The 22,130-nt window shown below is 38.7% G+C and overlaps 1 protein-coding gene across 2 annotated transcripts in view; it reads left to right on the top strand.

The window, feature by feature from the left end:
- LOC102222051 (netrin-3-like) overlaps positions 1 to 21,716 on the top strand; it is a 60,949-nt gene extending 39,233 nt beyond the window's left edge. Inside the window, exons 3-7 of one of the 2 annotated variants that reach the window (XM_023340382.1) lie at positions 1,055 to 1,243; positions 9,056 to 9,205; positions 13,578 to 13,631; positions 18,865 to 18,939; positions 19,486 to 21,716. In XM_023340382.1, coding sequence (XP_023196150.1) covers positions 1,055 to 1,243; positions 9,056 to 9,205; positions 13,578 to 13,631; positions 18,865 to 18,939; positions 19,486 to 19,865 — 848 coding nt within the window. In that variant the 3' untranslated portion in view covers positions 19,866 to 21,716. The remainder of the gene's footprint in view (positions 1 to 1,054; positions 1,244 to 9,055; positions 9,206 to 13,577; positions 13,632 to 18,864; positions 18,940 to 19,485) is intronic. The other variant, XM_023340383.1, reaches the window with a different exon arrangement.
- The last annotated feature ends 414 nt before the right edge of the window (positions 21,717 to 22,130 follow it).

The raw sequence follows: 22,130 nt of genomic DNA, 5'->3' as shown, positions 1-22,130 counted from the left end.
TTTTGAAAAGAAAATCACTTTTAGGAGTATTTTTTACTATACTGTACTTACAAAATCTTACCAAGTACTTTTGATCTACTTTCTAGTCCAAACATCTTAGTACGCTTGAAATGAGACAAACTTAACTTAAAAGTAACTTTTTCTGTAAGATATAGAGGCTTATTTAAAGTAAATAATTCTTTATTATTGATGAAAAAGTTCCATTGGCAGATAAATTAACTTGTAACATGGAACAAATGTTTTATTAGTGAAATAATCTGCCAGTGGAACTAGAACTGGGGGGTTGCTAGGTAACGGCTGGGCTTCACTGGGGTTGCTAGGTAACGGCTGGGCTTCGCTGGGGTTGCTAGGAAACGGTGCCAGTGGAACTAGAACTTTATCACCAGTATTAAGGAATTATTTACTTAAAATAAGCCTTTATCTCTTGCTAAAAAGTTACATGTAAGTTAGTTTTGTCTTAGTTAAAGTGTACTAAGGTATTTGAACCAGGAACTGGACCAAAAATACTTGGCACAATTTTGTGTTTTTGTAGTGAAGTATCGCTACTCTTACTTGAGTAATTTTATTATGAAGTACCTTTAATCTTATTCCAGAAAAATTTCTGTATTTTCTTCCCACTGAATGAAAAACAAACATGTTTTGACCAAAAATTCACCACACAGAGCTGCAGTTTCTGTTAACATTTCGTGAGTTTTATATAGAAAAAAACTGATTTGGAAAAATATTATTTCGTCCGTTTTTGTTATTTTTTTATTTCTTACATGAATTATTGTCATCTTGGCCTTTAAAATACCAAAATCTCCACTTAACTTTATATTTTGGTCCATCTGATGATGTAATTTTTAAATATTAAATGATTGATAATTTGATCAGTAACTCAGCACTTTTTACCAAATACTTTTCTACTCTCACTTGTGTAATTTCCTGGACATCTATTTTACTCTTAATTGAGTAAAAATATGTTGAGTTATTGGTCCTCTTACCTGAGTATAATTTTTGGGTCCTCACCTCTGTGAACTCGTGCATGAATAAAACTTTCCTCCTGTCTTCGCAGCGTGCAACTGCAACCTCCATGCTCGCCGCTGTCGTTTCAACATGGAGCTGTACAAGCTGTCGGGAAGGAAGAGCGGCGGCGTCTGCATGAACTGCCGTCACAACACAGCCGGACGCCACTGCCACTACTGCAAGGAGGGGTTCTACCGGGACATGGCTCGACCCATCAGCCACAGGCGCGCCTGCAAAGGTAACAACGGAGAACCTGCTTTTATGACGAATTCATGACAGTTTACACTGCAAAAACACAAAGTCCTACCAGGTATTTTTGGTCTAGTTTTAGTTCACTTGAAAAAAGAAAAAACTAACTTACAAGTAAATGTTTAACAAAATACAGAAGCTTGTTTCAAGTCAGTAATTTCTTAATATTGATTAAAAAACAATTAGATACATTGGCAGATTATTTCACTTATAACAAGATATTTTTCCTATGTTGAGTGAAGTAACAGAAAACACATTAGTGTTAAATTATTGACTTTAATTCTTTATTAAGTCAAAATTTTTTGATTAAGTCAATAATTAAAAAAAATTGACTTAAAACAAGTTTCTTTATTTAGTTTTGTCTTATTTCAAATATAAGAAATTTGTATTTGAAATTAGACCAAAACACTTTGTAAGACTTTTGCAGTGTGGAGCATTTTAGTTGTTTAATTTATCTTCACTTATATTAAAAGTGCATAATGCAGCCATTTAAAAAAATAAATAAATGAAATGCAGATCAGTAATTTTAATGCACCCTGTGAGTTTTTCTGGTGCAAGAAAACGTGTAAGCAGGCCTCTTCTGTCAGAACGTCTTCCAGCTCCAGAACCATCAGTTCAGCTCAGGAAAAAACGACAGAGCAGAACATCGCACCCGGATGAAATCACTGCTGAAAGCAATGTACCAGCCTCTCATAGTCTGTTTTATGGTTGTTACTCATCTGCAGCACGACGGAAACTGACGGTGGAGCTGCAGAAACTAAAAGAACGCAGTCAGTGAGCAAACAGTGCAGGAGAGACGTTTATGTTTACTGCTAATGAGGCTTGATGAGATGAAGTGACGTTCGAGCGACATTAAGAGAACGTTTATTGTGATCAGAATCCAGTGTCAGTCATTATTAAAGTAGCCATGTTGTCGTTCATGTTCCCTTTAAGCTAACTTTGATGTTTCACTGTAAGTGAAGTTGTAAAACAAAAACAGCCAAATGAGACGTCCTAACTCTGTTAATACTCATAATAATCATGTCAGCGCTGAAGAACTTTAAGAGGAGCAAGATGCTAAAGAGTAATGGAAAACATATGCAGCCATGGTAACTTTCAATAAAAAAATAACAGCATGTCTGATTTGGCATACTGTTGCACTTAGAATTAAATTGATACTATGCCTAAAGCTTCCCTGGCTTCCCCATCAAATGTTCCCCCCATAACCTCACACACCACATAATAGTATCTTTTCACCGCGGCATCTCTCATGGAAAAAATGCATTTTACTAGTTCGCATTTACAGAGAATATGTTTTCAGCCAGATATTAGGCTGGAGGCTTTGCAAAAATAACACCGGCTTCCTGAACTTGATGCTCTGCAAAATGTTTGAATAAACAGCAGAGAAGAAGAGCTTTTCACCCTGCTGGTCCTTATCAAGGTGAAAAAACTCCTGCATAAGAAGACAGATTTAATTAGAGAGAGCAGCAACTCTTACGGGGTCTACACTGCAAAAAACGCAAAGTCTAACTTTGAATGTAAATATCTTAGTATATTATTTCAAATGTACTAATAAATTTACAATAGAAAATATACAAAAATACTTGGCAAGATTTTGTGTTTTGTCGGCTGGATGTTACTACTGCCGGAAAAGAAGAAGAAGTCAACAGGAAGTAGTTAGGAAGAAGTTGCCATATGATTTCCAATGAACAGCCTTACTCACGTGTGATTTTAATAGTTTTTTTATTTAATGGAAACAGTAATTGTGTTTCTCATCATCAGCAGAATAGCAACAAAGTGGAAACGCAGCTTCTGCCTACAGATGTCTGTTTTCACCAGTAAGCTAGCATAAAGCTGCGAACTGGTAAACAATTAATCTGGAGCCATTTTTGGTAATGGCCCCAGATCTGACTGAAATGTAAGTTGGAATATCTCTAAAGCGCCTGACGGTCAGTCTGACTCAGTGGCTGATCAGAACCATGGCCTTCAAGGAGCGCTCATTTGCGTCAGCCCTCCTTTTCATCTCCAGCTCAACAGATGTTTCATAACACCGGCGGCTCCAACACTTCTGGCTTTTTCATGCCCTGACTCACCGCAAACCTTTAACACCTTTGTCTTTTCCCACTGAATCCCTCGTTTTATCCTCTGACTCTCACTGGTGTCTGTGCTTTATGTCGTGATTAAAGTCGGAGGTATGGCTAAAGTGTCAGAACTGGAAGAGGACAATAAAACGCAGGTGTCTTCTGTGGGAAAGAAAAGAGACAGACTGGTCTGTTTCTGTTTCTGATTAAAGTTAGAATAGAGAGCTGAGAAGGGCGTTCGCTCTCTGGGTGTTCAGACTTCTCACACATGCAGAAAAGATGCACGCTAAGATCTCAAAGGGCACAAATTATGCAAAATTACCATTTTGCATGTTTTTGTAACTTATCAGCCAGATATGGACCCATTACAGCGTGACATCATGCACATCAAATCCCGCCTCCACCTCCCTGCTGGAGGGCAAAAAGCTGCTTGCTAGCAATGGCTAGTGGAAGCTGGCTAGTTTTAGCTGTTAAGTTATGAATATGATGTGCTAAGTCTTAAATGTACGCCTGATGTATAAAGATTTGTGTTACTAATTGTCAACACTATAACAACTATTGTACATAACAAGGTCAGTAAAAAGTTTTAATTAAGAAAAAAATAGCAAGGGAGAAGGAAGTAGTTCAGTTATGCTAGCTTGACTATGAGAACCTTAATATGTAGATGTGATGAGGAATTCTGTGTTTTGGTTCAGTTAAAAAAAAAAACACAATCTAAACACCAACTCTGACAGATCATCAGTGGTCGATTAGCTAATCGACCGCCGATTGTTAGCTTAGTGTTAGCTTAGCTGATAGCAGCGTAGCTAATTTACCACAACAATCACTTATTAACAATCACAAAATAAACATCAAGCCTGAAAACATAAAACTGTAACAAACTGAATGTTCTGTTCTCTGTGTGGGAAATGTTTGAGTGTTTTTGTCTGTTGAATCCTGAAACATAAAGTGGCGTTGTTGTCAGTTGCTATGGCAACGAGTCCGCGTCTAGCATAGGCGACACAGAGAGCAAGAAAAAACGTGGTTTTGAGTCAATATGCTAACAAATTGACATTAGCGAATGAGAAACGACTTAATGACTCAAAGTCGTTACCAGAAAAGGTGAAAGGACAAATGATGAGAAAAAAATGGCCGAAACTTCAGTCACATTTTTGGAATAGTAAAGCAGTTTAAGATCATCAGTGAGACCCGTCAAGTCCCTCTAAGGAAGACAGATGTATTTTCCTAAAACTGTATATTTTCATTAAGAAAACAAAAAACAGAATTCAAATTTAGACCAAAGGACAAATTAAAATAAGATCAATTCTACCTTTTTTGGTTACAGTCAGCATCACATTAGTTCTGAATCGTTTTCAAGTGAAATAAGATATTTGAACTCGACACCAGACAAGTTTGTGTTTTTGCAGTGCAACCATCAGCAGTTAAAGTTTTCCCACTTTGCCTCTTAACATCTTAAAAATGTAAAACAACAACATGCAGAGAAAACTCTCTATGCCACCAGTCTGGCAGTATTTCAGATATTTAAAACAAAAAATAATCAATTATTTATATTGGTTGATATAAAACGCTGATATCGTAAACAGCAGTAATCTGCTGAAACAAAACAAACGGCGGTCGAGTCGGTGCCTCCTGTCACGTTTGTTTCACAGCTCCTTAACCGGCACAGACCCGGACTCACAAAAATCCAGAAAAAAGGAACGGTGAGCCAGCAGCCGTCCCACCCAGACTCCAACGTATCTGGCCGTTAGCAGAACAACGCGGACGTTGACGGTAAACTGTGAAGTCTTCTTGAAAAGGGAGGAGTGTGTGCGCCCAACATAACACACATCGTGTTTACGGTTGATGTTCTTGTGCTGATCGCCGTGGAAACAATGGCCTGTCAGTGCTTCGCTGCAAGTCTCTGCAGGCAGGAGAGACCAACATGGAGGAGCATCTTCCGGATCGAGTAAACCGGGTTTGTCCCCGGTTTTGGAAACATCGTTTTATAGACGAGTAAACATGCAGTTGAATTGTTTGCGATTAGAACAACTTAACTGCGTTTTAATGACCCTGCAGCAGCTGCCACTGACAAATCATCGACTTTAAATGCCAGAAACCTCCACCGCAGGTTTACAGGCGGAAATGTTAGGATTGATATGCATTTCCAACTGGTTTCTGGTGTTGTGGCTGTGCAACACAGCAAAAACACGACATATTACCGAGTATTTCTGGTCTAGTTTCGGGGAAATGTCTCACTACACTTGAAATAAGACAAGACTAAGAAATTTTAACTAGAAACTAGCAAAAGATACTTGCCTACTTACCTACAAGTTACATTTTGTTTTAAAAAATATGTTTGGTAAGATTTTGTGTGTTTGCAGTGGAATCACTGGCAGCTGCTTGATGTCTTACCGCACTGCAAAAACACAAAAACTTTCCAAGTATTTTTGTTTAGTTGTTTAGTCTCTTGTACAAATATCTACACTTGAAAAAGACAAAACTAACTAAAAGTGTAATTTTTCAGTAAGATGTAGGAGCTTGTTAAGTCAATAATTCATGACCAGTTCTACTTGCAGCACATTCACTGGAAACACTGGAAAAATGTCTTTTGAATGAGAAAATCAGGCTGTGTTACTGCTACATTTTTTCCTCAATATAAATGAATTATTAACTCTAAACAAGCTGCTATATCTTGCTGAAAAGTTACTTGTAAGTTAGTTTACTCTTATTTAAAGTGTTCTGAGAGATTTGCACTAAACTTAGACCCAAACTACTTGGTAAGATTTGTGTTTTTGCAGTGCAGTAACACGTTTGTCAAAGGTTATGGTTTCCTGGTGCGGCCTGCAGAACTGAAGCAGAGCGTTGGGGGGTTGAATACATCCTGATTTATAGCTTCAAATAGAAAACAATCACTCTGACACCTGTGGACCGATTAGCCCTGCAGGAAAAGGCAGAAGTGTTTCTGAAGATCTGGGCTGCAGTTAATCTTTCCCTACCCTGTCGCCAGATGCACACAATCATTGCCGGGTCAGAGTGGGCCATTTAAACCCCCGCCGGCCCCCATCAACAGATGGTATAGTCCTCTGGTTTTGTTGTAGCAGCTAACAGAGAAGCGAGAGGCATGCGAAGGCGCTGGTTGTGTTATGTGGAGAGAAGAAACTGTGGCATGTCAGCAGACGCCTTTTCCTGCAGTCCCATATCATTCACTGTTTGATTACAGGGTTTCCCCCCAAAATGTAACGTTAGAGTTACGCTTTTTTCAGTTTTAATATAAATTTTGACAGTTACAAATTTTATATGAGTGTATGTTTCAAAAAAGTCCCCGAGAATGAGAGGAAAGATGGTTCAGACTAAAAGGGACATTGAGTAAATGACGCCAAAGAACTCAGATAAAAAGTTTCTTTATATGCACTGCTTTGATGTGCTGTTTAGAACAGAACAAAAGTACAAAAATATAATATTTGCACCGTATTTTTTCATGGTTTCCAATGCAAATATCCAAAAATCCTTGGTAAGATTTTGTGTTTTTGTAATGCAATTAGACATAAAGCAGCTGCCAGTGATTTCACTACAAAAACGCAAAATCTAAAAAGTATTTTTGGTCTAGTTTCTATTCCAAATATTTTAGTACACTGGAAATAAGACAAAATTAACTTATGTTGCTTTTCAATAAGACATAATTGCTTGTTTTAAGTGAATGGTTTCTTAATATTGATGGAAAAAAACTCTAGTTTCACATCTTGTTAGGAACTGGAACATTTTTTATCAATGTTGAAGAATTATTGACTCAAAGGAAGCTCTTATATCTTGTTGAAATAAATTTCGTCAAGATATTTGCACAAGAAACTAGACAAAAATACCTAGTAAGATTTGTGTTTATGCAGTGTAGATGTGAAAAGGTGATGGAGACAAACACAAAGTGTAATTAATATCAATTAGTAATTCCAAAGGAAGCAGATTAAAAATGCACACCACACTTTTCAGATTTTGTTTGTTAAACAACGAATGCCCTATTTGGTGACAGTTCCGTTGGATTTTGTTTATTCTGTGGAGCCACAAGAGGCTGAATGTTTCCCATGTTTCTCTCACTCTGATGAGTGGCTCTCTCCCTCTTCCTGTCATCCTCTGCGCTCTCTTGTAAATATCTGTCAAAGTGCTTCTGACCAACACCTTGGATCATGTATCCAACAACTCCTTTGTGCCAAAAACGCCTCTTTTTGGATAAAGTAGCTTAAATAAACTAGCCAGAACTAGAAAAGCGATGGAAAGTGTTGCCAAGGCGAGGTGAGCGGAGCGCGGCGTGTTGCTGTTGGCATTTGCCAGGCATGGGCCGAGTTTTCGGGAAGTGATGAAATAACGCAGCATTTGTCACCAAATGGAGTTAAGGAGAAAGGAAATAAGCAGAAACGGGAGATGAAGATGCATCATCGCGTTTGGTTTCCCATTAATATTCTACTGAACGCAGAGCTCACCCACCAGTTCCACACAAAAGACTATTATGGGGAGTTTCTTATCATTTTCAGGAAGTGAAAAGCAAAAATTCACAGCTGTCCTGAAACATAAAAAATACAAAATATATTAAAACCGATCCAGTTTTAGTTCTGTGAAGACCAAAAGCATTAAAGGTGATCTATAATGTTTCCCTGAACAGGTGAGGAAAGGACTGTGGGCAAAACAAAACATGTTTGTGACATTTTTCACAAAGTAAAGAGAGTTTAGTCTGGCTCTTTCAAAATGCTGCAAAAAACAAACATCTGACCAAGTATTTCTCTCTAGTTTCTACAGAAAATATTTTAAGACAAAACTAACTCATAAGTAGCTTTTCAGCAAAACACAGGAGCTTGTTTTATGTAAATAAATCCTTAATATTAAGGATAAACTACTTCCATCTGCAGATTATTTCACTTTTAACAAGTAAATGTGTTTTATTAAATGTCTGTTTAACAAGTGGAACGATCATCTTTTCACCAAGGATTTACTGACTTGAAACAGGATTCTACATGTTGCTGAAAAGTTGCATTTTTGGTTTTGTCTTATTTCTAGTGCAGACATTTTCACCAGAAACACACAAAAATATTTAATAAAGTTTGTGTTTTTTGCAGTGAATGAACTCTTTTAGGGCGTTTGTCACTTTAAATCCAGATAAGCTGCTGCTGGCCACGCCCACCAAATCAACGTTTACACTCACACGTGAAAATAGCTGCAAACAGATGAACAATTATACATCCGTACATGTTTAAAAAGCATTGATGGAGCCTCCTGCACAACCAGCCAGAATCCAGCAAGTGGTTTCTGGTGGTAGGTCAACAACAAAACACTTTGTCTTTTCCAAAGTGGGAGTTTCTTCAGCAGCCATTGTACAGTGCATACAGCGGAAAAACCAGCTGACAAAAAAACATGTTGGAGCTCCGTTGGGTTGCTAGGTAACAGGTGGAATTCTGCTGGGGTTGCTAGGTAACGGGGCAGTGCCTGCTGATTTGTGACGTTACATTATGGACATTTTTAAAACAACCTATTTTCCAGACACCAAAAAACATGAACTTAATGCCAAAAAATGTCTGGGTGAATTATTTAAGTGCCTATGGTTTGTTTAGGAGCAGTAGAAACCCAAATGGATGTTCAAAAACCTGCAAAATGTAAATTATAACTCCCCTCTATATGTGAAACACAGGGGTTTGGCAGCAAATTCAACCAGCTAGTTTGAATATTTTGTTTCTGTCTCTATAATAACACTCTCCCTCCCCCTTCACACCCACCCCCAGCATGTGACTGCCACCCTGTGGGCGCCGCAGGCAAAACATGCAACCAAACCACCGGCCAGTGTCCCTGCAAGGACGGCGTCACCGGCGCCACCTGCAACCGCTGCGCCAAGGGCTACCAGCAGAGCCGCTCACCTGTGGCCCCCTGCATCAGTGAGTGATGAATACACACGCCAACACACCCCCACACACCAGTCACACACGTCTGTAACCGTTCAGTTTTTATAGATTTCCAGTGACTCTCTGAATAAAACTTGTAGTAATTAACACAAACTGTTGTCAGGAGTGTAGAAGACCTGCAGGTTTGAGCAGAAACATGTACAGAAATAAAGAAAAGTGTTGCTGATTTCTGCACTGCAAAAACACAAAATCTCACCAAGTATTTTTATTTTAGTTTCTGGTGAAAATATCTTTAAAACGAAAACTAACTTACAAGTAACTTTTTTAGCAAGAAATAGAAGCTTGTTTTATATTAATAATTTGTAAATGTTGATTTAAAAAAAGTTGTAGTTCCACTGGCTGATTATGTCATTTGAAACATGGGAAAATGTTTTAAGTGAAATAATCTGCCAGTGGAACATTTTTCATCAATATTTTCAAATTATTGATTTAAAACAAGCTCATATGTCTTGCTGAAAAGTTACTAGTAAGTTTTGCCTTTCTTCAGGAATGCTAAGATATATTTGCACTAAATGTTCGACCAAAAATATGTAAGATTTAGTTTGCAGAAAGCTAGAACGCACACTGCAAAAACACAACATGTTACCACGTATTTTTGTTCTAGTTTTTAGTGGAAATAGTTTAGGGCACGTGAAAAAAACAACAACTAACTTTTCAGCAACATATAAGAGATTCTTGTAAGAGAGCTTTTTCATCCTTAATATTGATGAAAAAGCTCTAGTTCCACTGGCATCGTTACCTAGCAACGCCAGCCAAGCCCAGCCCGTCGCCTAGCAACCCAGTTCTAGTTCCACTGGCAGATTATTTCACTTATAGCAAGACATTTTTCCCATGTTGTGATTTAAAATAAGGTCCTGTTTCTTGATGAAAAGTTACTTTTTGGTTAGTTCTGTCTTATTTAAAGTGTACTATGATATTTCCACAAGAATCTAGACAATAAAATACTTGGTAACATGTTGTGTTTTTGCCGTCCCAATCCATAACAGCTGCCACTGTTATTCCACTCTCTTGTAGTGTGTGTGTTTTCACTCTATATGCAGTAGATTTGGTGTTTAATTTCCTGTGACAAACGGGCGTGTGTGTGTGTGTGTGTCCTTGTGGGCTGTGAGTTTCACCAGTGGCCTGGCACACACAGCCATGTGTAAGTGAGGGCAGCTCCCCGCCACACTGAGCGCCACATTGCTGGCTCTCAGACTGGAGCGGGGCCCCGCCCGGCCTCGCAGCGGCACGGTGCCGCAGGCTGCCACGCTGCTCCTCTCACACGCTGCCCTGCAGCAGATGGCAGATGGGCATGAAGGGGAAGACGACTGCGGACACGGATGGTCAACTACACATGACTCTGAGTGACACTGATCTGTCCGGGAAAGGGAAGGAAACCAGTACATGTGTGTTTGTAGTCTGGTTTTCTGAAGCAAAATGCATGGCTGGATTTATTGCAGAGCCAGACAATGGAGTGTTTCTACATTTTTTTAATGTTGCAACCACTTCAACGTGTTTTATTGGGATTTCACTGCAAAAACACAAAATCCTACCAAGAATTTTTGGTCTAGTTTCTACTCCAAATATCTTAGTACACTTGAAGTAAGACAAAACTAGCTTACAAAGTAACTTTTTCATCAAGATATAAGAGGTTGTTTTAAGTCAGCAATTCTTGAATATTGATTATTAGTTTCATTGGCAGATTATTTCATTTATAACATGAGAATAATGTTTTGTTATCAGTGAAATAATTTGCCAGTTTATCAATATGCAATTATTGCTCCCATATCTTGCTAAACGTTACTTTTAAGAGCAACATTGATGTTACTGTATGTTTGTTGTCATGAACAGGCCTGTCACAATAAACAATAAATCAATTAATCACATGATAAATGAAAAGAAAGATTTATCATTTCTTTTTCTCTCTTTTTACCAAAAACTGGCTTATAAAAGTCTTCAGGCTATATATACTAAAAATAATAAAGATGTTGTGTTTTTGCAGTGTGGCTTCTTTTGCAGGGAACAGTTCTCATTATCAGCATTGACTCCTGTCGTGTATTTTCCTTTTTTTTCTTTATTTAAATGGTTTCATGATTGTCATTTTTGCCTCCTGAGATTTCCGTTTCCCAAGACAGACAACAGGCCCACTGAGCAGCCAATTAGTATGAAGGCAGCAGCTCATATCCAAACCATCCTTTCATCATCTGTCCGTCTGCACAAGACGAGGCGGTGACGGCTCGGGGACTCCGAGCGGCCGCAGCAGCTGCTCCTGGCGGCCGCCACAAAGCCTCCGCGCACCTTGTTTGTTTTGGTTGGCAGGGTGTCCATAATTTTAAAGAGACAACTGCTACGTTGCCTCAATACAGCTTTCCAAGAACAAAACCCCGCCCAACACACACACACACACACACACACACACACAGGACTGAAAACCCTCAACCTAATCATAAGCAGATCCGCCAAGCCGGCGTTCCGGTAATTCTGTGTTAGGGTAACAGCGGTGTTAGCATTAGCATTTGTATTGGGAGGTCGCATACGATTAGAGGTCCAGGAGGAATTCCAACGCGCCGCCAGCGAGGGGGTGGCGTCTGCCTCAAGATGCCCCGCGCCATCTGTCCGTCTGTCCAAACGGGGAGATTACACCGCAGAGTTAACCCGGCATCTGCTGGGGGCATCGGGATGTTTTCTCCTCAGGGGGGAAGAGAGAGGGGCAAAAACTGAAGAAGGGTGGCAAACTTCAAGCTGCAGTATGTAACTTTTATTAAAATGTCTTCATGTCATGACAGTTTAATATGAGGCAGATGATCTGTGGAAAAACTGATCTCACCTGCCTCCTGTCTGAGCTAATGTTGCCGTCTGAAGAAACAACCCTAAAACAACCAATCAGAGCCAGGAGGAGGGGCTTAGCGCTATCAATCAAGCTCATGTACTCACTGCTAAATGTGCTAATGGAAGAGAACAACCGTTTCGCTGCCGTCACCAGTGGCTATGCTAACTAGCCTTAGCATTCATGAAAGGGATAGCAGGAATCAAGCAGTCACGGTTATTTCTGTAGCACATTTCAGCAACAAGGCAGTTCAAAGTGCACAAAAATTAAACATTACATTTTTCCAAATTCATTACAAATTAAAATGTATGAAATAATGTTTCAAAAGCAGCAGGGTTGCTGCTTCTCCATGTTTGGTTCTGCATCCAGAACCAGAACCAGAACCAGAAGACCTGAGAAGTCTGGAAGGTTGAAACGACAACAGATCTTTAATTGTTGTGGAATGGAGAGAGAGGGATGAGAAGCACCACACAGAGCTTGATTGACAGCGCTAAGACCCGCCTCCTGGCTCTGATTGGTTGTTTCTAGTTGGCACTGGGAGAAGACAAAGAAACTGGATTTCTTTCACACATTATCTATCTTATACTGTCGCTTCAAAAAATATGTAACATAAAAATTACATACTGCAGCTTTAAACTGCCGTTTCATCTAAATACTTAGTCTTAGAGTTTTCCAGACAGATAGCCCGGTAGTTTTGGTTCCACTGGGGACCAAAACTGCAGCATTTGTTACATTTTCAGCTGCTGTGGTTCTGTTTCACACTGCACTGAGTCAAACCAACCAAACTAATTTAAAAACCTATTCCGCTCCTCGCCTGTGGGGGCGCTGAAGAAGACACTGAGCGCAACTTCCTTCTTCACCAAATGTAAACAAAAATGTAGCAGCGTCAGATTTAACGGAGGATTTTTCTTTTGTCTTTGGCAAAAAACCACGAGGAATTTCTCCCGCTACACTGCTAAACACAAAATCTTACCAGGTATATTTTTTGTCTAGTTTCTAGTATGAATGTCTTAGTAAACATGAAATAATATGATACTAACTTACAAGTAACTTTTAAGCAAGACATAGGACCTTGCTTAAGTAAATAATTCCTTTACATTGATGAAAAAGTTCAAGTTCAAGTGGTAGGTAGATTATTTCACTTATAACGTGGGAAAACGTAGAGTTACGTAAAATAATCTCCTAATCAATATTAAGAAATTATTAAAACATCTCCTATATCTTTAAAAAAAAAGTTACTTCTAAGTTAGCTTTGTCTTTCTTCAAGTGTATTAAGACATTTGAACTGGAGACCAGACCAAAAACAGTTGGTAAGGTTTTGTTTTTTTGCAGTGCAAGTCGACAAGATTCAACCAATAAGTGTCATTCTGTCAGAATCAACCTGAGACAGAAACAAACTGATGAAAACATATCAGAATCCAAACTGTGTGTCTCTGATTATCTCCGTCTGAAACGCTTGTTTTTTGTGTGTTTTCTGTATCTGCATGGATGTTTTCACGCTCTGGATCTGCATTCATTTGCGCCTCCTGTGTGTTTCAGAAATCCCGGTGGTCAACCCCACAGCTGCGGTGAGCAGCACGGAGGAGCCAGCAGGTTAGCGTAGCCGCTCTGCACCTCACCCATGAGCGCCGCTGCTTTACGAGAGGAACAAAAACATATTTCTCAACCTTTCTAGACATGACTTTTAAGGTGTGGAATAAATATTAAGGCAGGGCGGGTCTGGATGTTTGAAGTTATGAGAGCAGCGGGGACGGCAGGATTTTTCCATTGTCTTAAAACTCCGACTGCTCGGCCCTGGAGCGAGCGAAGGCGTGCCGCCAGCCGATTGGCTGCAGACGTGATTAGTTACGGTATCGAGGGGAAGTTGGGAGTTCTGAGGTGTGAAAAGAGACTTGGCAAATGACTGGGGGGAAATATGTTCAGTCACTCCCTCTGACTCTCCAGCTTAGGCTCCGGTCAATTACCCAGTCCTTATTTTTCATGCAGTGGCTGTTTGCTTTGAACGGCAGTGGCGATTTGGAAATGTTGATTCGTTAGTTGATTTATAGCATATATCATCACTCAAACTGCGGATTATGCCCCCCTCCCCACTCCGTCACCAGAGCTTTTTTCGAAGCCTAACAGTTATTGTTTTTACATCCCTCTGCTTCTAAAACATTATACTTATTTTTTAAATCAGTAACTGTCAAGTTTTACTTCTCAGCTCGGTTCAAACTTTTGATTTGTGCTTTCTTGCGTTTCAAGAGCAACACTTAAAGAGTTCAAGGCATATTTAATGACTAGATACCTTGGATGAAGTTAAAAGCTGAACTTGGAAACATAAACAAAAGACACATTATTATATAACTACAGAAGAGTAACATAAAATGTTTCCCAATCCTTATGCAGTACAGTCTAATGTTACCATGCAGCTGTTCATCTAAAACCTGATTTTAATATTGGTAATAATCCTTATGAAATAAATCCCTTTAAGGCAACAGCTCAGATTCTGGATGGATCACAACTTTTCTCTTAACATTCTAACTAAAATTAAGCTTCAAGATTGATTTATGCTCATTCAATTCAGTTTAGTTCAGTTTTACAAACAAAGAAAAAACATAAAAATAATTTAAATTCAATCACACATTCATCAAAGGTGCTCTATACAAAACATGTTAATTACATTTTTTCACAAAATCATTCTTCGATAATATTTGCATCTGTTTTAGGGCCTCCCGTCACTTTAAATCTAAATAAGTTGCTGCTGGCCACGCCCCCCAAACTCAACATTTACACTAGCACCTGAAAATGGCTGCAAACAGATGCGTAATTATACAACCGTACATCTTTGAAAAGCAGAAGCCGAGCCTCCTGTAAAACCAACAGGAATGCAGCAAACAATTTCTGGATAGTTATTCAACAACAAAAACACCTCGTCTTTTCCAGGAACTCAACTTGAGTTGCTAGGTAACGGGCGGGATTCTGCTGGGGTTGCTAGGTAACGGTTCATTGCCTGCTGGTTTGTGATACTTCATAATAAAATTACTAAACTAAAAGTAGCCATCCATGAAATTACTGAGGTAAAAATTATTTGAGAAGCCTACTCAAGTACTTATCAAACATTTAATATTTAAAAATTACATCATCAGATGAAGTTAAGTGGAAGTTAAGTGGAAATTTTGGTATTTTAAGAATGAAAACAACAATAATTCATGCAGATAATAAAACAAATCACAATCGGGCAAAAGAATATCTTCCAAATCAGTTTCTTTCAAATAAAAAACGTATGAAACTTACATAAAAACTGCAGGTGTGTGTCTGTGTCTGGTGAATTTTTGGTTAAAACTTGTTGTTTTTCATTCAGTGGGTTGAAAATCCAGAAGTTTTATTCAAGTAAGAGTAGAGATACTTCATAATGAAATTACTGCAGCAAAAGTAAAATGTACAGCGTAATAAAAATATTAAAAGCTTTTTTTAAAAAGTTACTCAAGTAAATGCAACTAGTTATTATCCAACTCCGCCTTCACCCAACCTTAAATTTAATTAACAGTGTGTTCCTTACAGTCAGATATTTAAATAAAAGTAAATGATCTTCCCTTTGTTTAATCGCCAAGTCAAATTCCAGATTTTCCAGAGTTTCCAAGGTTCAGGAACCCCATATCTGGTCGTTTTAGATTTAGCGACCAAACAATGGGGGCAGCTCTGTCCTGTTTACTTCTTCCTTGGGAAAACGTTAAAGAGTCTAAGAACACAAGTCACTGATTGTCAATTCATCCCAGCTTCTTCGAAACAAACCAGAAAATTCCCCCATCCTTCTTCTTCCTAAACTACTGGACGAGAAGCCTCACCATCAGCAACCCATAGCTAACCCCAACGTTTTGTGTGAGGGGCGGTGGGCGCCATTTGTCTTTGTCACGGCGCAGTGAAAGGGGGATTTCTGGTTTCCAGTTAGGGTTTCCTTCTGGGTCATTGGCTGATTCTCCATGAGCTCCAGCAGGTGAAGAACCAGCAATAAACTTCCAGTCATGGGAAAACACTGCTCAGACTAACTAAGGGAGGGCTGTCCAAAGTGCGGCCCGGGGGCCTTTTGTGGGCCTTGGACTGATTGTGTGCGGCCCCCAACTGCAATTCGAAAATTATACAAATTTGGCCTTTAGATGGAGACTTTTAACTTTTGTGATTAATCTCAGAAATTTTCTAGAAAACTTGGAAATTTTCTACACAAAGTTGAGAAATTTTATTTATGATATTAATTGAAAAATTTTATATTTTTTTCCAAGGAAATTTCTGATTACTCTCAGAATTTCAGACTGTTTTGGCAGAAGTTTACTGGGTTTTTTATAATGGCTCTAACATGGCGCAGTAGGTCTTGCATGTTTGAAAGAAAGATTTCTGGTTTCTTTTGGGCTCGATTGAATAATTTTATTTTCACTAATAAGAACAGGATTTAGGTCACTTTGTTTCAAAATATTTGCAATATTTAGCCAAGTTTAAGAAAGAATAACAGCTGATTTTGGTGCAGCAATGTTGGATTTTCAGTAAAAGTGTCTGGATAAACTCGGTTTTATCTTTTGTTAAAACTTAGTTATAAAAACACGAATACTTTGTTTTGTACTTTACATTTATCTGTGTAAGGAAATAATGTTGGTAACAATTTTACCCTGATTACAAATGAAAAGTCTCCATCTGCATCTACAGAACAGATCTGTATCATTTCTGAATTGCAGTTGGGGGCCACACAAAATCAGTCCAAGGGCCACAAATGGTCCCCGGGCCGCACTTTGAACCCCATACACTCCAAACATCTATGTCTTTACTTCCGACTTCCTCAGCGCTGCTTGTTCCTCCTTTTCTTCAGCTAATAAAACCTTCAGCATTCATGGCCAAGTCTGCTTGGTCATTTTATGGCCTCTTTGGCCCTCGGTTTCTTCCTCCTATTTAGTCATTTCCTCCAAACACGGTCAGACCAACTCCCTTACATTTGAGCATCGTAAAAATCCTTAATTTCTACTACTTGAAAATATGATTAGATTTTTTTTTCTTCTGTTTGGAATATAACGGTCCTAGTATTTTCATTTTGTTTTCTAAATGATGGTGCAAAGTCATTTTCCTCTTAGCAGCTTTAGTCTGAATTCCTGCCTCAGGTTGAAGAAATGTTTCCTGGTAAAAAAACAAAAAAAAACAAACAACAAACTTACACAAGGTCCTGCATAAGTCCGAAGAAGTTAATTCAGTAAATCCCTGGTATTCAGAGAAACGCTAGCTGCTAGCGGCATTTCCATTAAAGATGTGCGCAAATCTTTGTCACTATTCTGCAGATGTGGTTTTAAAAGCCTCCTCATGTACCTCCTCCTTATGCTAACATGACTGAACTTAGCGCTTTAGCATTAGCTTCTACAACATACCATGTTGGGATATGTTTGGATAGCATGTTAGCATTAGTTGAGCTAATGTTTATGATTAGCCATTTAGGGCAAAAAGTTACTAATATTAAAATATTAATAAAAAGCTACACTAATCTGACTAAAATAGACTTGTAAAATGAAAAAAATGTGCAGTTATCTTCTAATATTTTGAAATCTCCCAAACGTTCAGTTATTTATAAGGTTTCAGTTGAAATAAGTGAAGCGAAATTTTAATTATTTACAAAATGAAGTGACAAACTGAAATGTGAAGCTTTCCTACTAATCATCCACATCTCTTACAGAGGACCAGCGCTTGAATATTATTTTTGCAACATGATGGCATTCATCCGTTTTTTTAAAAAATGCATTCAGTTATGTTTCTTATCAGTTTCATCTCTGGCATTTCCTCTGCTCTTCCTGTGTTGATAGAAAATGTCTTTTGCAATCACACAGAGAATCGGCGCTCATATCGTTGAGTGGACAAAATAAATATTTCAGGATTTCTAGAAAACAAACCTTGGGAAATAATTACATGCATGTGCTCTGGAGCCTTTGAAGGGTATTTTTTTCATCTGAATGAACTCATCAGGAAATTTATTCATCCAAGAGGAATTGTGTACACAGTCATAAGTGTCAGCTGCAAACTATATTGAATAACTTTGTCATTTAATTTCTTCAAGTTCCCTTAAATTAATAAAATCTGGATCAAAGTGGTTCCAACAGAACAAGATTTATGTTGGGGAAAACCGTTAAATCAACAAATAAACTGACTTTGAATGTCACAATGATAACTATAACTATACAGGCAAGCCAAGCGAAAATGGTAAACAGAGACGATTCACCCATCGCGTAGTCCGAGTCGTCAGCCGAAGCGTTTCCTCACTGCAAAAACACAAAATCTTACCAAGTAATCTTGGTCAAGTTTTAAGTGCAACTACAATATTATACTTGAATAAATAAAACTTGTTTTATTTTTCAGCAAGATATAGGAGCTTGTTTTAAATAAATGATTTCTTAATATGAATGAATTATAACATGGGAAAAATGTCTTGATAATAGTGAAAAAAATCTGCCAGTGGAACCAGAACTGGGTTGCTAGGTAACAGCTGAGCTTGGCTGGGGTTGCTAGGTAACGGCTCCAGTGGAACTAGAACTATTTCGCAAATATTAAGGAATTACTGACTTTAAACAAGCTCCTATTTGTTGCTGAACTTGCCAGTTAGTTTTGTCTTATTTCAAGTGTACTGAGATATTTGCGCTAGAAACTAGACCAAAAAAATGCTTGGTAAGATTTTGTGTTTTCACTGTGCTGTCACTGCAGTGATGCATTAGAGCTTAAAGATTTCAAGAATACATGTGTGGCAGGTACTCGGTGAGTGTTGAGAGAACTTTAACAGTTGAAGTTTTATAAAAGTAAAAGTTGTTTGTCTTTGTTTTTGCAGATTGTGAGTCCTATTGTAAACCAGTGAAAGGAAACCTAAAGATCAACATGAAGAAGTACTGCAAGAAGGATTATGGTAAGAAAACACAACTATCAGCCAGAAGTTCACACACACTCATCATTGACACAATGCAATAATTTGTCACTTCAAAAACACAAAATCTTACCAAATATTGTTAGTGCAAGTATCTTAGTACACTTGAAATAAGACAACAGTAACTTACAAGTATCTTTTTAGCAAAATAAAGGAGCTTGTCTGAGAGAATAGACTTTAAAATACTGTTGTTAGTTTAAAAATCACTGAACGGCTTAAAGAACTGCTGCTGTGGTATGAACCTTCCGGACTTCGCAGGTCTTCTGGTTCTGCTCTGCATCCAGAACCAAACAAGGAGAAGCAGCATTCAGCTTCTATGCTCCACAGATCAGGAACAAACTGAAATCCCGGCTGTTTAGAGTTGCTTTTGTACCACAATAAATGAAACGTCAATCAACATTTTGGTGTGTAACGACAGAATGCACAGAAAATATAATTTAACATTTTTGTGTACTTTGAACGGCCTTGTTGCTGAAATATGCTGTACAAATGAAACTTGATTGATTGATTGATTGATTGTTTCCTCAGCGGTCCAGGTCAACGTTTTGGACATGGAGACGGTCGGGGACTGGGCCAAGTTCTCGGTCAGCGTTGTGTCTGTGTACAAAAGCCGCGGCGAGCCCCTGAAGCGCGGCGACAACATCCTATGGGTACACATGAAGGACCTGGCCTGCAAATGCCCCAAGATCCAGATGAGCAAAAGATTCCTGGTGATGGGCGGCGCCGAGGGCGGCACGGCCCCGGCGGCGAGCCCGGGAGTCGGGTCTGGAGGGGGCGTCTCCGGACCGGAGCGAGTTGGCTTGGTGGCTGATAAGAACAGCCTGGTTATCCAGTGGAGGGACGTTTGGACAAGACGTCTGAGGAAGTTTCAGCGCAAAGAGAAGAAGGGGAAATGCAGCAAAGCGTGATCGGATCTTCCCGACCTCTCCATGACTGTTCCTCGCTCCCTCAACCCCCATCGCCTTTTTTTAATCAAGGGAACACTGCGCATACAAAAACAACTGCATGTACCTTCCATGTTTTATGGACCAATGTTTTTGTGTACATTGTATGATTATTCTGCCTGTCTCTGTGTTCGATTGGTTTGCCTTAAAAAGGGACCAATAAAATGGGTTTGAAACGTTCAACCCGTCGAACTCCGACCTCAAACTGGTGCGAGTGACCGTCTTCCGCCTCGTTGCTGTCGTACTTTACGTACCCCAGGCCGTAAAGTTGCGTCCTCCGCACTTTTCCAAGGACGTAACTTCACAGTGCTCACCACTTCCTGAGTTGGACTGATTTCAGCAACAGCTTGGCCCACTTACCGGACAGTCCGTTGGCCAACTCGCTCCGAGTCTTCACGTTCTGATTGGCGAACTGCACCTAAGAAACTTTTTGTCCCAAAAGGAACCAAGGGCTCCCTCAGCAGGGACGTTTCTCCCAGTTGTACCACCACCGCTGCTGCTCCTCATGTGGGATCTTTTTATCTACAACTTTGTGATGCTGTTGCTGATGACAGTTTTAATTTCTCACTTGAATTCTCGGCCAAGCCCTATCTTGATTTGCGGTCCGTCTATTTGGCAGAATGACCCTGTTTGTGCATGTGAGGCTGCGCCTCTTCACCGCTAGTCCCTCCAACACATCCTGACTCACGTCTTTGTTGTTTTTGGGGACAAAAGATGAAGTGACACGGACAAATGGCTGGAATTTCAAAACAATGCAACATTTCCAGAGATGTTTTTGCTTTATGGATAATGTCTTCCGCTGGTTGCCATCTTCCAGATGTTGCTGTTGACCAACGTAATTTTCATACTCTTTCAAGGTTTTAATGTGTCTGAAGACTGGCAGGCTCTGCTTTGCCAAAATAAGAGACTGAAACGAGAGTTTCTTTTCATGCAGTACAAAAATAGGAATTAGGCAGATAAATATCACAGCCATGTTTTTCTCCGTAGTGTATGATGACAACAAGAATGAGGCTGGAAACTTTTTAGCTCTCGCTGATTGTATTATGACATGAGAGGATCATGTTCCATCTTTTTGTGCTTTTTTATATATATATTTGCATGTTTGTGGCTTCTTGCTAACGGTTAGCAGAGTGGGAGCTGAACCAATGTGAGTCTGAAGATCCAAAGGAAAACTTCCACCACGTGTTCACCCTGAGGCACAGCGTTGCCATTTCACTGCCAAATCATTACTTTCAGTTTTATATTCAATTAGAAATGTACAGCTACTCTCAAAATGTTTCCTGTTTCACTTCCTGAAGGAGATTGCTTTGAGCAGTAGATAAAAAATAGAGCGGATGTGAATATTAAAAGTATAGGTCACGACTGTTGAGGTAAAGTTCTGGGATCAGTTGGTTTTAAATCCAGATTATTGATCACTTACCATCTGAAAACAACTTTATCTAAATATATATCACGTTTTATGCAAACAGTATTTTATGAATCATCAAACTTTCATCATGTTTCCGTTGGGCAGTTATTGAGAAAAAAACTGTTTACACAGAAACATGAGGTTGGAGGCGGTGCAACGCCAATGACCTTCCTGAGTGAAACATTTACTGAGATTAGAACATTTCCTATCAGTCTGACAGTCTGATATAAAACTAAAGTTGATGATTAATGAATCACCAAACTTTCATTATGTTTAATTTGGGCGAGAACGAAGCCTGAAAGGTATGGAGGGCCATCTGTAAAGTCAAAAGATTAACAGCAATAATTTGATAAAACCAAACCAAATATTTAGTTTAAAACCTAAATATTTAGCTTCAACATAAATATTCTGATAGCCAGCTAAATATTTAGTTTGAGACTGGATATTTTAATCTCAAATGTAACTAAATGTAAATATTTAGTTACATTTAGTGTGAATGTAACTAAATATTTACATTCAAACTAAATATTTAGCCCAGATATTAAACTAAGATAAGTATTTAGCTTGAAATATTTAGTGTGAAGCTACATATTTAGTTTTTACTAAATATTTTTAACTTTAACCTAAATATTTAGCTCAAGGCTAAACATTTATTGTAAACTAAATATTTTGTTTGAAACTAAATCCATTATATTTAGTTTGAAATATTTAGCTCAAAGCTAAACATTTAATGGAAACAAAATATTTTTGCTTGGATATTTCTTGGAAACTACATATTTTGCTTATGACCTAAATATTTAATTAGCTATAAAGTTAATTAA

This window comes from Xiphophorus maculatus, chromosome 10, assembly GCF_002775205.1.
Source record: "Xiphophorus maculatus strain JP 163 A chromosome 10, X_maculatus-5.0-male, whole genome shotgun sequence".
NCBI lineage: Eukaryota > Metazoa > Chordata > Actinopteri > Cyprinodontiformes > Poeciliidae > Xiphophorus > Xiphophorus maculatus.
The sequence above is the reverse complement of the archived record's forward strand: the minus strand, read 5'-3'. Positions and strand labels throughout refer to the sequence as shown.